The sequence below is a fragment of the Mesocricetus auratus genome, unplaced genomic scaffold, assembly GCF_017639785.1.
Source record: "Mesocricetus auratus isolate SY011 unplaced genomic scaffold, BCM_Maur_2.0 Super-Scaffold_100011, whole genome shotgun sequence".
Classification (NCBI taxonomy): domain Eukaryota; kingdom Metazoa; phylum Chordata; class Mammalia; order Rodentia; family Cricetidae; genus Mesocricetus; species Mesocricetus auratus.
In genome coordinates, this window is record NW_024429195.1 from 42232799 (window position 1) to 42248343 (window position 15545).

General features: G+C 35.7%; 1 protein-coding gene across 1 annotated transcript; it reads left to right on the forward strand.

Annotated features, from left to right (window-relative positions):
- Positions 1-13712: 13712 nt before the first annotated feature.
- LOC101836635 (olfactory receptor 2AP1-like) lies at positions 13713-14648 on the forward strand. The gene has a single exon (XM_005079672.3). It carries the CDS (start codon positions 13713-13715, stop codon positions 14646-14648), a length of 936 nt encoding a protein of 311 aa, XP_005079729.2.
- Positions 14649-15545: the final 897 nt, after the last annotated feature.

Below are 15545 nucleotides of genomic sequence, written 5' to 3' on the forward strand. Positions count from 1 at the left end.
TTATGGAAAGGCTGTTAAAAACTGAGTGGAAGTTTATGTGATTGCCATAAGGTCATATGGGTCATATGATGGAAACTGGACACCCTTGGCCTGAAGTGGTGCTTTTATTAACTGCTCATATGCAGATGTGCCTCAGGACCTGAGGTATGAAAAATTTACAGGAGCTCTACACACACACATACAGAGGAGAGAGAGAGAGAGAGAGAGAGAGAGAGAGAGAGAGAGAGAAAGCAGTGATCCCAGTCTTACTCAGTTTTTATCTTTTAAAATATATGATTGGCTTCTGTTTTGCCCCAAAGCAAATCTGAAGCAGAGAGTGAAACTCTCTTTGACTTGGTATATGAAGACCCAGACTTTCAGGGGAAGGAGCTAGATGGAAAAGGGTAAGAAATTTGATTTAAAATGAATATAAAAACCCACCACAAACCACGATGTGATCTATGGTTAATAAGATAGAAGAATATATGGAGGCTTAAGTGATTTTTATTGATGTAGATTTTCTTAAAAAATGAGATTTACAGATTCAAGAAATTCAGCATGTAAACTCGTAGTGTGAGTTTCATACTTAAATGAGCCTTTAAAATAAAATTATCTTAGAATTAAAGTTTGATTATATGATTATATGATGTTATGGATGTTTTGCTCAAAGGCTAAATTAGGCATCAGTTATTTGATAATCACCCATCTTTACTGTTTAAACAAAAACATTCACATGACACCATGACACACAAAGCCAAATAGAGATTTGCTGCAACACATGCTGATTTAGTTGGCACAAATGTTATGGGAGCAATCAACCACTTTTTGATTGGATTTAAGATTTACTTATGAGATGGACCTTATAACAGCCAGTGCTAAAGTGACTAATAGGAATAGTAAGTCGCAGACCTAAGGGAAAAGCTGCTGCTATTATTCTGCTAAATGAACATAAGGATAAAATGATTCCTAACGACACATTGCTATACCTTACTCATAAGAGAAGCTTCTTCTTGCAGAATTGGGAATTAACACAGAGACCCACAACTGGACAATGTGTAGAGAGTGAGAGACTTTGGGGCATTCAGTCCTAAATAGGAAGTCTTCATCAAACTCCTTCTTCTCTCAAGGCTTAGAGCTCTATGGCAAGAGGAAGTGGAAAGACCATAAGAGCCAAAGAGGATGGATGATTCCAAGAAAACAGTGTCTTTTAAACACCTCACTGATGCACATATGAACTCACAGAGACTATGGCAGCATCCACAGATCTGTACAGGTTCAAACCAGGTGGCCTCCCAAGACTGAGAGCTGGAGGAAGATTTGTGCTCCCACAACTAACCAGGAATCTGTTTGTGACTGATAACAGGCAAGCAAAGCGAAAAATCAGTTTTTTTTGTAATGAAGTATCGTGGAGTATATCAGTCATACTCCAGGACAGGCTCAATGGTTTGGAGTAGTTGGCCAACAAAAAAGAAACTTCATGTTTGGCGTATTTGTTTTGTTTTGTTATGAACATTTTGTTTATTTTTGGCATTGTTTTGGTTTAACTGGTGTTGTGTTTGAGTTTTATTTTTGTGTCCTTTTTGAAATGGAGAGAAAGCATAAAGTTCAGTAGGTAGGGAGGATCTGGGAGGATATGGGGAGGGGAAAAACACTATCAAAATATATTGTTTAAATTAGAATAGTAGCAATATTACACATATGACTTGCTATGGTAATACTCCTGAGACAAATCGAGTGATTAAATTCTTCTGAATCTTTGTTTATCATGAAAGAAAATAAGTATTGAACAGTAAAACCATCTTGACAAAGCAGAGTTACTGAGAGGTGACCACTTCTTGGTTTAATTCTATTCTTCTTGAATTTTAAATCCATTATATTAATGTCATAAATTGCTCCAGTTACCTTTTATTATGACAAAGCTACCACCTAGATTAGCTTGACATTGAAAATAATATACATTTTCATTAAAGTTGTATAAAAGTCCACTGTGTACACATACCACACCTCTTCATGATCCATTCATTTGTTGATGGATATTTTCACACATAAAAAGTATGGTTGAATCTGGAAATTATTTATACTTAGTGGGTTAACTCAGACTCAGAAAGATGTATAGCATGTGTCTTTGCTCATATGTGGATCTTAGATTTTATATATACATATATATGTATTTATGTGAAAAATGAATGTGGTTCTAGACCATGAAACTAGAAATGGGACCTGGAAGGGCAATTAAATTTTTAGGGACAGGAGATAATGGAATGAATGTGAAAGGAAACTGGGAAGTGGGGTACTGAGGAAGGAAGGTATGAGCATGGATGGGAGTGGAAGATGGGGGAGACACAGCTGGGGGAAGACTAACCAAAGCAAATTGTATATGAAAACTACATCATGAAACTTGTTACCATGTATGCTAACTATAAAAAATTAAAATTAAAAACTAATAAGGACAAAATAATGATATGAGCCAAATTTAATTTGGAAACTGAGTATAAACACATATTGGTTTTAATACAAGAGTGGCATATGACAATATTTTCCCCTCTGTAATTATCACTTAATGTTCATCTTACTTATTTTAACCATCTATCATGCTTTGTCAATTTCCCATAAACTGTATAAATTACCACAAAATTGTTAGTTGTGATGAATATTTTAGGTTTTGACTTAATGAAGTATTTACTTTGATAGAGAAGTTGAGACTGGAAATGTATGTTCTTAAAATCTTTATCATTTAACTTTTAAAATACAAAGAGGATTCAAAGGAATTTTATTAAGGTTAGGCAAAATTCTGTCACAATGATTTCTATCTATATGCAATTTATGAACAGAATTTGGATTGTAAGATAAATTAGAGGTATGTGAGTATTTCAAAATCTGTATTTATGTCTAACATGGTAAAATGTAGATAGTGTGTGAAATGAGAATGTGCCTAACATATAGCAAACAATATCTGAGTGTAATATCAGAAATTTATAGTATACACTCCATATCAAAATAGTATGTTTTATGTATGTATATGTTATATACTGACTGAAGAATAAAATCAATTTTTCTGCTGAATGCAAACAAAAATGTTGACTAGTCATGTACCTACTGCATATTTAGAGATTAGAAGGAAAATATATATTTTGAGGTCCATAATTCCTAGAATTTTACATTGATTTTACCTAATATATTTCATCTGAACTGAAACCTCATTTGTCTAGAACAGTAATTATCAACCAGTGGGTTGTTGCCCCTGTGAGGGTCACATATCAGATACCCTGCACATCAGATATTTACATTATAATTCATACCTGTACCAAAATTACAGTTAGGAAGTAGCAACAAAATAATTTTAGGGTTGGGGCTCACCACAAATGAGGGAACTGTATTAAAGGATAGCAGCATTAGGAAGGTTGACAGCCACTACTGTACAGGAAGTAAAGATGGGCCAAAACATACCATAAAGGGACTTTTTGTTTGTTTGCTTGTTTTTCCTGTTCTCTTCTCTGTTTACAAGTATCATCAGTGACCCAAGCTAAGGTGTGTAAGAATAACTGCCTCACACTATTATTGCTTTAATTCCAAAGCATTATCTTTTATTACACTATTTTTATCTTCTTTTTCAGTTCTTCTCTCATACATTACATCCCAATGACAGTTTCTTTCCCCCACAGTCTCCCTCACCCCCACATCCCCAGAACCACCCTCTTTCATCTCCCCTCAGATTTTATTTTATGTTTAGAACAATTTAGTCCCATTGGTAAGCACCATGAAAACTGAATTCTGCCCTAGAAAGGATCTCACTAGGAGGGGCTTAAATCTTTACTTATTTTTTCTAATTTTGAAAGTATTTTAAAGTTAATTTATTTAATGAACTTAGAAAACATTTCCATACATTGATTTGCTAACCTTCATGTCCTTCCCCGCTCTAAATGGCCCCATGCCTGTTTAAACCCTCCCAACCCGAGTAATTTCCCTTCCACTTAGTTATTCTATTTCTTCTACCACTCTCCCCGAGCCCATCCCCACCTTAGGATTCTTTCTAGTTTTTAGAATCTCTAGAAACTTACTCCCGTATAAATAACACAGAAAGAAAAATTAGAAGTTAGGATTTGTTATGAGAAAAAATTGTGGTGTTTGTCTCTCTGAACCTAAGTTATCGCCCCTGATGGATGTATAGACTGATTCCCCTTTCTTTATACTGAGAATAGAATGACAATACTTAAAATTTTAAAAAAGTATCTTGAACTATATATACTTGATTTACTGACTACCAATACATTTTATTTAAATTTTCTGTCTGTATTTTATATAATTCTACATATATTAAATCCAATTACAAACAAAAAGTAGGACAAGTGCTTTTCAACATCCTTTGCCAAAACCCACACAGTATATTTTACCATACTGTTCCCTGCTCTCTTTCCAGCTTTTTAAAAAGATGTACTGATGTTACACATATCCTAAAAACAAGTACATTGATGGGCCATTGAGATACCTCAGTGGGCAAAGGCTTGTACTGACAGACCTCATGGCTCAAACTTGATTATGGATATCCACATGCTGGAAGGAGAGAACTAACTCACATTATCCTATGTCAACCACACCACAAAATAAATACAACAAAAATGTAAATACAAGTACATTGAAATTAAAACATAGATGATTTTAAGCATATCACACTGAGGTTTTTTGTTTGTTTGTGTTTTAAATTAAGACACTAACTGTAGCAAAACACCATTTGCTAAGTTAATGCCAGAAGCCAGTTTTTAAATAATGGTTTTTGGGAGGGAGAGAAAGTCTGGAGACCTGTTGTGTCCAGTATTAAGATTTCTGTATGCTCTAGCATGGATGAATCCTCGGTGTTCTGTATCCCTCAGGACTTCTTGTCATAAAGAATGCCAGCAGCTATTTTGTGAATAATGTAAGTGATAAACGTCTCTAAGTTTGTTGTTACTTATCTTTACAAATTTGTGTTTACAACAGAGCTACTGCTGTATCCTTAATGTTTCAACTTTTTGTCCTATTACAGAAAATAACCTGGCTTGTTTGGTTGATATTCTGGCTGTGAGAGGAACAAAATACCATCAAAATACTTTTAAATAAATACAGCATATGTCTTTAAAAGATAATTTAATATTTTTTGCTTCATTTATTGGAGAATTGAAGTTTGTCATTAAAGGAACTTTAGAAGTCCCCATTAAAATCAGAGTGCCACCATTTCTAGTTTTTCTTTTTTCTTTTTAATGAACAGAGTTAGGAAATACAGCCATTGACACATTTATCTGCAACACGAATAAATAAACAATCCAGAGACTGTTATTGGGGATCAAACTTCAAGCTGAATGAATATCAAAGATGCAAAGCAGCTGGCCACTAGCTCTCACCTCAAGCTCAGGCTGAACTAACTCTTCACCAAGCCTCAGACTGCAACCTCGTCTCTGCATGGCTGGAGAAGGAAGGCTTGTATCTTCAGTGTGGCTGGAGAATGAATGAATCCCTCCTACTCAGACCTTGCTTTGGTCTTATCTAATTACCTAAAGTTAGGATTAAAGGTGTGAGCTTTAGACTGATTCACTCCTGTGTAGATCTGGATGGCCTTGAACTCAGACAGATCTGTCTATCACTTAATCCTGAGTCCTAGGATTAAAGGTATGCACCACCACCTCTTAGTTTCTGGCTGCTGGGATTAAAGGTGTGTACCACCACTGACTGATCTTTATAGCATGTGGCTGACTTTGCTTTTCTAAATCCTCAGTCAAGTTTTAATAAATTGTTGTAGTGACCAGCCTCCCCATTTTAGCAGCCATGACAGGCTACGATGTGCTTGCATGACCTTGCCACTCCTGTCCCTGTCCTGGTCATTAGAAGGTCAGATGCCCTCCTCATGGCAAGGAGCCAATCAGAAGTTAGCTGGGAGGGCTGTGCTTTATGACTCTGAGTGTGCTTCATGGACAGGATAGTACACAACAGTGACATGCAGAGCATAGCAACCACCATGGGAGGGCCTATGGGCCATAACAACCAGTTGACCAATCAACACAGGGCAGGTCATCCAAACTTAGAAGCACACCAATCCTGAGACTGTTGCATACCCCTAGACACTCACCTTATGCTGCCCTTTAAGATCCCTGCCTAGAGGTTGTCTTTCTCCAGCCATCTGCCATGGTGGATGGATGAAGGGCCCAACCTAAGGGGTTTAGCTCATTAAATAACTTCAATAAAAGACTCTTTGCTTTTGCATCGAAATGGGCCTCTTGGTGATTTTGAGGTTTGGAATTTGGACACAATATTGTAAATAATATAATCTTTATACTTATCTATTTTTATAACTGCTTTTCTGAAATCTATGAACTCATGTGAACAGTCTATTTTCAGTTCTATACTAACTTGCTCTAACCAGGTTCATTTCTTTCTTGACTAGTATGGTGTGAATCCTGGCTTCTAATTTCTGTTTATACTAAACTGGCTGATCCTATGCATAAGATAGTTCTGGAATTAATATCCAACATTATGTACAAGTGAAATATACTAACTTCAGACCAATATCAGGTGTTTACTTTAAACACCATATTATATAAGGTTATAGTAGTTACTTAGGTAATATATCTCTCTGCTTTCTACTCTCCAATTAAATTTCCTTATGCATCAAAGAATATTTAGCTTATTTAAAGGACTATTAGAACTTCAACTTTTTATACTATTACTACAAATGTATTTCATTTTCATTGTGAGAAGCAAAAGAGAAAATTAGCTCTAAATTAAGATAAAAGAGTGTTTATAATGAATATAAGAAGTCAGTGAAATAAAGAAAACCTAAAGAAAAAATAAAAGATCAAATTTATTTTTGTTTAAAAAATATCCCAGTATTTCATTAATAAAATAATAGTAGTCAGTGATAGTTTTCACAATCCAAATCCTTAAGGAGACATAACATATTCAACATATGAAATATTATAAGATTTCCTGAAGGCTTGTGTTTTGGGGTCTTTCTTGGTTGTCAGATGATATGCTGTTGAAGATCTAGTTCCTAATGGCTAGTCGTTTCAGTAGATTAATCCCTTGAAGAATCATGATGCAGTTGTATTATTGGAAATGGAAAGTAGGAGAGCTTAGGAAGAGGATGTATGCTATCTAGAGTATGCTTAACAAATATACATTTTGTTCCCTGCTCCTCCTTCATCATCTTCCTTTCTGGCCCCCATGAGGTGGGTGACTTCACTCTGTTACATTGCCACCATAATCACCCTGTGTCATTTATTTCAAACTGCAAATACTGGGACCATGGATTGAAAACCCTGAAATAAATCCTTCCTCTTTTAAGTTTTATCTGTCTGATGTAAGTCGTAGCAACAGGAAGCTAGATAACACAGCTGCTGGCAAAAGTAAACCTAAAATAGCAAGTTTTGGCAAGAATGTGGTGTTTCACTTAGGCAGAATAAACAAACAGTTATTTGAGATGCTGCTAAAGATAAGCACCAAGAGAACACTCTAAAAGGAAGCTAGCGTACATTCTCAGTAATGATTGGAATAAGAAGACAAAAGGACACTCTTCTAAATAAACACACACACAAAAACAATGCATGAAGAGAAAAATAAAAAGGCAGGAAGAGGGCTTTAGCTGGCTCCCTGAGACTGAAGTTGCATACAGTTTTGAGCCACCATGTGGGTGCTGGGAACTTTACTAAGGTCCTGGGCAAGAGTAAGAAGTATTCTTAACGCCATCTCTCCAGTCACAGTCAAATCTTAACTATGAAAATAATTTAATCTGAATTCAATTTTGCAGAAACTAAGACAATGAAATTATTCATGGAACTGAAAACAGCGCTTAGCTTTTCTTTATACAGACCCTGAGGATCAGACCTCAGATCCTCATGTTTATACAGCAAACACTTGTTAGCAATCAGAAAACTATTTCTGTAACTGAAAACTTACTAAGTCAATGTAGCATAAAAAATGTTACAGAAATCAACATCTAATTAGAGTTTGTTTATACCTTACACATATTTTGAGGCTTTTAGAAAACTAAAATATTTCAGGGATTTTTGAGTCTTTAAAAATTATGACAACATAACATTCTGGAGTGAGGATAAAGCTAATATACAATAAGATTAATACAAAACACAAGATTCAATTAATTTATATTGAGAATCGAGATATATGTTAATATATATTATTTTTAAAGTTTTTAAAACTTAGAGATATAGTATTAAATACTGTTCTTTACCTAGTTGAGTTAAGAAGATAGACAAAACTTAAGTGTGTGTGTCCGTGTGTATGTGTGTAAATTAGAAGTCATGTGAACAAAAACTGCTGTTCCTCCATATGCAATATCAAGTAAGTCCATGTGTTGTGCAACAAAGAACAGTGGCTATCTTGAGTGGCATGGCCAAGGAAGCCTTTCCCTAGGAATGAATATTTGAGGTATGAGTGGCATGAGGACATATCGCATCTGAGAAAAGATGGAATGGCATCAAAAGCTAAACCTAAGACAAAGTTAAATTTAGCATATTTTAATTCAGAACAGCAAAAGGAAAGTGAATTAAATAGCTCAAAGCACTAAAGTAATGTGGAATGTCCTACCCACAGCAGAAGTAAGTGATATTACAGCCAAGTACTGTAGTGACCAGCCTCACCGTTTTAGCAGCCATTACAGGCTAACATGTGCTTGCATGACCTTGCCACTCCTGTCCTGGTCACTAAGGTCAGATGCCCTCCTCATGGCAAGGAACCAATCAGAAGTTAGCTGGCAGGGCTGTGCTTTACATCTCTGGGTGTGCTTTAAGGACAGTGTACAACAGTGACCTGCAGAGCATAGCAACCGCCCTGGGAGGGCTTATGGGCCATAACAACCAGTTGACCAATCAACACAGGGCGGGTCACCCAAACCTGGATACGCACCAATCCTGAGACTGTTTCATACCCCTAGACACTCTCCTTACACTGTCCTTTAAGATCCCTGCCTCGAAGTTGCTTGGCCATTCACCTTGGTGGCGGATAAAGGGCCCGAGATAATGGAGTTAGCTCATTAAACATCTACAATAAAACACTCGTTGCTTTTGCATTGAAATGGGCCTCTTGGTGATTTTTGGGGTTCAGAATTTGAGCACAACAGTACATAGTTAAGACTCACAGAAAATGACTGTTTCCTGAGTCCAGAGGTTGCCCTGTTTGCACGTTTTGCAGCTTCACACCCAAGATTGTCTAAGAATTAATTTGCTATGTGTAACTAAGACTCTGACTACACATTAGTAGAGTGTGCTCTTTCATTAGGTTGCAGCCACTTTAAGCAATAAGTTAGGGTGTAGTTCACTATGTACAGAACAACTCAACAGCAGATGGAGTGACTTTGAGTTGAAAATGAGCTTGTGTGACCAAGAAATAGTAGGATGTAAAATAAAGTTAAGCATAGTAGCAGCAGAAAATTCTAACATGTAAGGAACAGCTTATGTCTACAAAAGCTACACTTGATCATATGCTGTAACAATGGACTGCCTTTTTTTTAGCTTTTTGCTTTTGTTTGGTTTTTGGTTGGGCGGGGTAGGACAGGGTTTCTCTATGTAGCCCTGGCTATCCTGGAACTCACTTTATAGACCTGGCTGGCCTGGAGCTCACAGAGATCCACTGGCCTCTGCCTCCCAAGTACTGGGATTAAAGGTGCGTGCTACCACTGTCTGGCTGGATGGTCTTTCTTAATCTTACTTCTTTAATGTGCACATGTTGGGTTAGAAAGCCAGACATCCCTGGAAATTTTACTCGTTTTTATTTTGGATAATTTCACACGTTTACAATGGTTTATCTCATATTTATGCCCATTACTTCCTGTGCTCTCTTCAATCCTGCTGATATTGTTCTTTGTAACTAGTTCCTTCCAATGTATGTATGTGTGTAAGTGCATGTGTGTAGGTCTTGCACAGGTAGTGACAACTGTTGCATCTGTGTGATTGTAATGCCCATGTCATTTCCAGAGACAGTACTTCACAGGAGTGCACTCTTCCCTCTGGCTCTGATAGTCTAAAGCAGACACATAAGTGGGCAAAATGCTGCAAGTAACTGTTTAGCAGTGCCCGGCACTAAAAGAGACATGTACACCACATGCTCCCAGGCCCAGGGAGGAGTTCTACATATTTGTAATTGATGAAGTCTGACTTTTACATTCTTTTATTTCTATTTTCTGAGCTTATTAAAGGCAACTAACACAAACTGTGTTTGAGCTGCTGAAACAAGTTTCCATATACTCTCCATTCTCCTTTCCTAGTTACATGTATCTAGCTTTTGATAAAACTATAATAATATGGCATTAAAAACTCTACTAAAAAACTCTACTGAAATGCTTAACTAAAGTAAGTATTCAAATGGATTTTACTAGTTCTTGACTGAAAGTCAGTTTCCTGCACCAGGTTTCATTTTATCTCAGCTGTTTTTCTTCTTCCTTACTCTTTTTGACTCAAACTCTTCAGTTCCATTTTATGATGCTGACATTTAAACATAATATTTCATATGCACATAAGTTATATTTTGATCATATGTATCTCACACTCCTCCCCAACTCCTTCAGGAGGCATACTAACGTTTTTGAAGAATATTTACTGGTTACTCAGTACTTCAGCATTGATTGAGCTTGTGGTTTTATATGAATGAAATGACAAAGTGCATTTGACATAACTGCAAAAGAGATGTGTTCTAGGCACATTGTACCAAAGTGTTCAGGGCATTAGTATGACTTATTACCAGGGGCTTAAATTCTATTCCTTGAGTTAAGCTGATTCTTGCCACTCCCTCCACACTGTAAAGTTGTCATTTCCTTTCACAATTGCCAAATACTTGGGAGAGATGATTTATGGTAGTGAGATTTCTGTCCCCTCTCAAATTTCTATACATACACTTTATATCCCATCTGTAACAATTTTCTTCTTTCCAATTCATTAACTGAAATTTCACTGTAAACTTACCTTTGTTCCATTACATTTTATACAATCAATAAGAGTCAGTGCAAGGATGATACTTTAATTATATTGTTTCAAATTTGATATTATCATTATGAACTTTGATGCTAAAATGGCCTGTGTGTCATTGTTGTCAGTATTTTGAACAACTCTGTCTTTCAAATCACTTCCATTCTTTATTTCTGGTACTAAAAGATGACCCAGAGTATTTTCCTCCCTAACTCTGTAAACAAACATGAAACAACACAGGAGATAACAGTAAGAAGAGTTAACTGATTTGAAACATTGATGGAAAGAACATGTGCCTAAGTATTCAATTCCTGGGTCTAAGCAAATAGCCCATTATAAGCTGGCTACTTTTTCTCAAATTCTTTTAAAATGCTTCCTCCAAATTTTGGACAATTCTTTGTCTTGCCACATTAATGACTGAGAAGAATTTATACTTTGGCAATGCTCATGTATGCATTGATAAACATGGAAGTTAATAAAACTTTAAAGTTCTGGATAAACAAGAAGATTATATAATTTTGTGGGTGGTGGTTTATACAGGAAGTGGATTGAATAAATTTATGTGATTTTTAATTCACCTTCACATAACTAGCCTCCTTGTTATTTTTTTATGAAGGCCCAGGGATCATTTCCCAAAGGTTCTCAGCCTTTATATTCTTCAATTCAGCTACAAAAGAACCTAAATTGGACCAAAGACAGAAGCAGCTCTGCCTGAGGTGGGGGGTGGTGTTGGTAATGGCTGAACATAGCTGGTAATTTGATGCCTTTTTATTGTACCAGTTACTGTTTGTCTCTAACAACATAGCTTCAGACACATTTGTTTCATACACCTTTGAGTTAAACAAGTTGACAAAATATGGCTTGCAATGGCATATGTAGAAAAATTTAAAGGACACACAATTAGAGCTAAAAATGACGAAATTAAGTCAAATTATGTTTTATGTTATGTCATTCTTCCCATGAAGTCCATTTCATTAGTTTCTTTCTTATGTAACCTGGAACCATTTCTTTTCATATTCTAGCAGGTAATTGCCTTTGTGTTTCCACCATGTGAAGAAACAGAAGCAAATGTGTGAGTGTTATAATTTGTTATGGAGATAAGTTTTCTTGTCATAAGTAAATTCATGGCTATACACTTTTGGAAAACTTTAGAAAACTTTTTTCAGGACCTTTTAATGACATATAAAACATTATTTTATGGCTTTCTGGAAAACAATTATTTCTTGCCAAACAAATTTATTTGCTCATGCTTTATTATTTGGTTACATATATATAATTATATACAACCATGTGCAAGCAAATACCGTTGTATAACTATATACTGCAATATACATATCACTAGTCATTGTAAAAGATTTTATGCTGGTAAATATTTGAAATATATTTTCTTGTAGAAAAGTGAGATATTGCTTAACCTAATAGATTTTATCACTTATCAATACAAAAATATTTGCCTGGTGGTGAATATCTGTAATCTTCTCACTCAGGAGGCAGAGGCAGGAGAATTGCCACAAGTTGAAAGATAGCCAAAGTTACATAGCAAGGGCATCTTAAAAGATCAACAAAAACTGAATTTCTCTCAGTTTAATCTTTCATTCAGTAGACTGAAGAATTGCTATTAAAACACAGCCATCACAATCCAGGAACTCATAGTAGCTGCCACAACACAGCCTTATCATAACATAGGAGGAGTGGTTAATATGAATTCTGAACACTTCTAAGAAGTGGGATCAAACTGAACCAGGCATACCAACAAATCTGACAACCATTTTAATCCCTTGAAGGAGAGAACCAACACTCACAAGTTGTTCTTTGATGTACACACTTGCATAACAACACATTCTCCACTCAAATGCACACAAAATAAATAAGTAAAAATGTAGTAGAATCTGTTTTAATAGAGTAAGCTCAAAATATTTGCGTTTCAGCATGCACACAGTGTTATTTAAAATAAGAAAGTAAAAAATAATTTTAAAGTGCAAATTAATCAAGAGATGATAACAGCTAAACTCATGTTTTGTTATTTTATTTTTGAGATTATGATGCAATAAAATATTTTCCCATTTCCTTTTCTGCACCAAACCCTCCCTTCCTATTTCTCTTCCCTTCCTATTTCAAATTCATGGCATCTTTTTTTTACCAGTTATTATTGCATTCATATATGTATTTGTGTAGAAGTACATATGTATTTATTCCTAAATATAACAAGTTCAGTTTTAATATGATAGTTCATTTTCTGGATAATAGCTATCTGTGACTAACACATTCATTAAAAGGCTAATTTTAAAAAAAATCAAAATTATTTTTCTAAAAATTCATCAGCATTCATTCATTACATAAAATTATGGCTTTCACAGCAGGATTTAATTCAGACAAAGTATATATTTACACCCTTTCACCTTCTGAGTCACTTTCTTTTTCCCAACTAATCCCCTACTACTTTTATGTCACACACATACATGCATATTTCTTTAGAAATCGATGAAAATGTGACAGCTGCTAATCACTCCAGAGAGGAACATCAGAAAACATGTGTTGATATCATTTAGAAAAAATAACAGCCAGTTCCTAAGTATGGGGGCTTTCAATGTTCTAAATTAAGACAGGTCAGTACATCAAGGGTCTCGTATTGTTCTAGTGCAGTTAACTTTCAAAACAAAATATAGAAAATATTCAGAGTTTAAAACATTTGTTTTTGTCTGTGGATCTGATTTTATATTGAAACCAAATTCAACTTCATTTCAATATTTATCATTGTTATTTTCTATTTTGACTTGCCTAAAGTTAATGATGGCAAACCACACATCTGTGACAGAGTTCATTCTTCTTGGATTAACAAATGATGTCAATCTTCAAGATGTGCTTTTCCTCTTTCTGCTCCTAACTTACATCTTAAGTATCGTGGGAAACTCAACCATCATTCTCTTGACCCTGCTGGATTACCGCCTTCAGATGCCTATGTATTTTTTCCTGCGAAATTTTGCATTTTTGGAGATATCTTTTACCTCTGTCTTTGTTCCCAAAATGCTAGTCAATATTGGAACTGGAGACAAGACTATTTCCTTTGCTGGTTGCTTCACACAGTATTTTTTCGCAATCCTTCTTGGAGCAACCGAATTTTACCTCTTAGCAGCTATGTCCTATGACCGCTATGCTGCCATTTGCAGACCCCTGCATTACACAACTGTCATGAGCAGGAGACTTTGTTTTCAGCTAGTCTTAAGTTCCTGGTTCTCTGGTTTTATAACTGTTGTTGTGCCACACACAATGACTCTCCAGTTGCCTTTCTGTGCGTCCAACACCATCAACCACTATTGCTGTGACTACACTATATTGCTACATTTATCCTGCTCAGACACATACTTCATAGAAGTGATCCAGTTCCTCCTGGCTGCTGTGACCCTCATCTTCACGTTGCTGCTGGTGATTCTCTCCTACATACACATCATCAGGACCGTTTTGAGGATCCCATCTGCTCATCAGAGAAAGAAAGCTTTTTCTACATGTTCCTCTCACATGATAGTGGTCTCACTTTCTTACGGAAGCTGTATTTTCATGTATATAAATCCTGTTAAAGATGCAGCAAATTTTAATAAGAGAGTGGCTGTTTTAAATACTTCTGTTGCTCCTCTGTTAAACCCATTTATCTACACTCTCAGAAACAAGCAAGTGAAAATAGCCTTCAAAGATATGTTAAGCAAGATGATAAATTTCTCAAAAAAGTGAAACTGTTTGAGGCTTAGAACTAAGATAATAAAGGTTTAGGACATATGACTGTACATATAAAATATATCACCTACTTCACTTATTTATTAAATTAAGTCATTTTTCTTCTATCAATGTGTGTTCCTATGTATCCTCTAACTCTTCATTGCTATTGTTTTATTTATATTTCATTTAAAATTTTTAATTATTATTTTTCATGTACATGGGTGCTTTTCTGTACATATGTGTAGGAGGCATGTAGGTCCTTGTGCTCACACATAAGCACTAGAAAAACTGAGAATGTTAAGCACACATGCTTGTCTCTTCAAAGGAGAGATATATAGTCTGTTTTCTGCCCAGAAGGCTGGGTATAGATGTGGTTAACAGCTTGGTGACCTTTAAGCACTCTGTGGGGCCAGACCATGCTGGCTTTCTCAGACCCTTATCTTGAGCATGTTTTGTTTTGTTTTTATTTTTTGTTTTTGTCTATAATCCTATACTCCCACAGTTTCTTATCATGAGCTTGTTTATCTTGAGCCTGTTTTCTCAGTTAATCTATAGAATCATGTGAAAGATGCCACTTGTACTTTACGAAGAGTTTAAATTAGTCATGTCTTAGGATTTTTTGTGTGTGCACAAGGGATTGAGTTAATAATCACAAGGAAATTTTTTTACAACTTGCACTTTGCTTAAATATGACTAAAATAAACTACTGGAGGTCAGACTCTCAAAGACTGAACCAGCAGTGGCTACTGAGTTGTATTGAACCAACTGCCTCTTTGTCTGGTGTGGATTGCTATTCTGCTGACATTAGTGGTCACAGAGATCCCCACATGTATTTCTGCACAACATGTGCATACTTGGTGCACACTGAGGCGAGAAGAAGACATCAGCATCCCTGGAACTGGAATAAGAGAT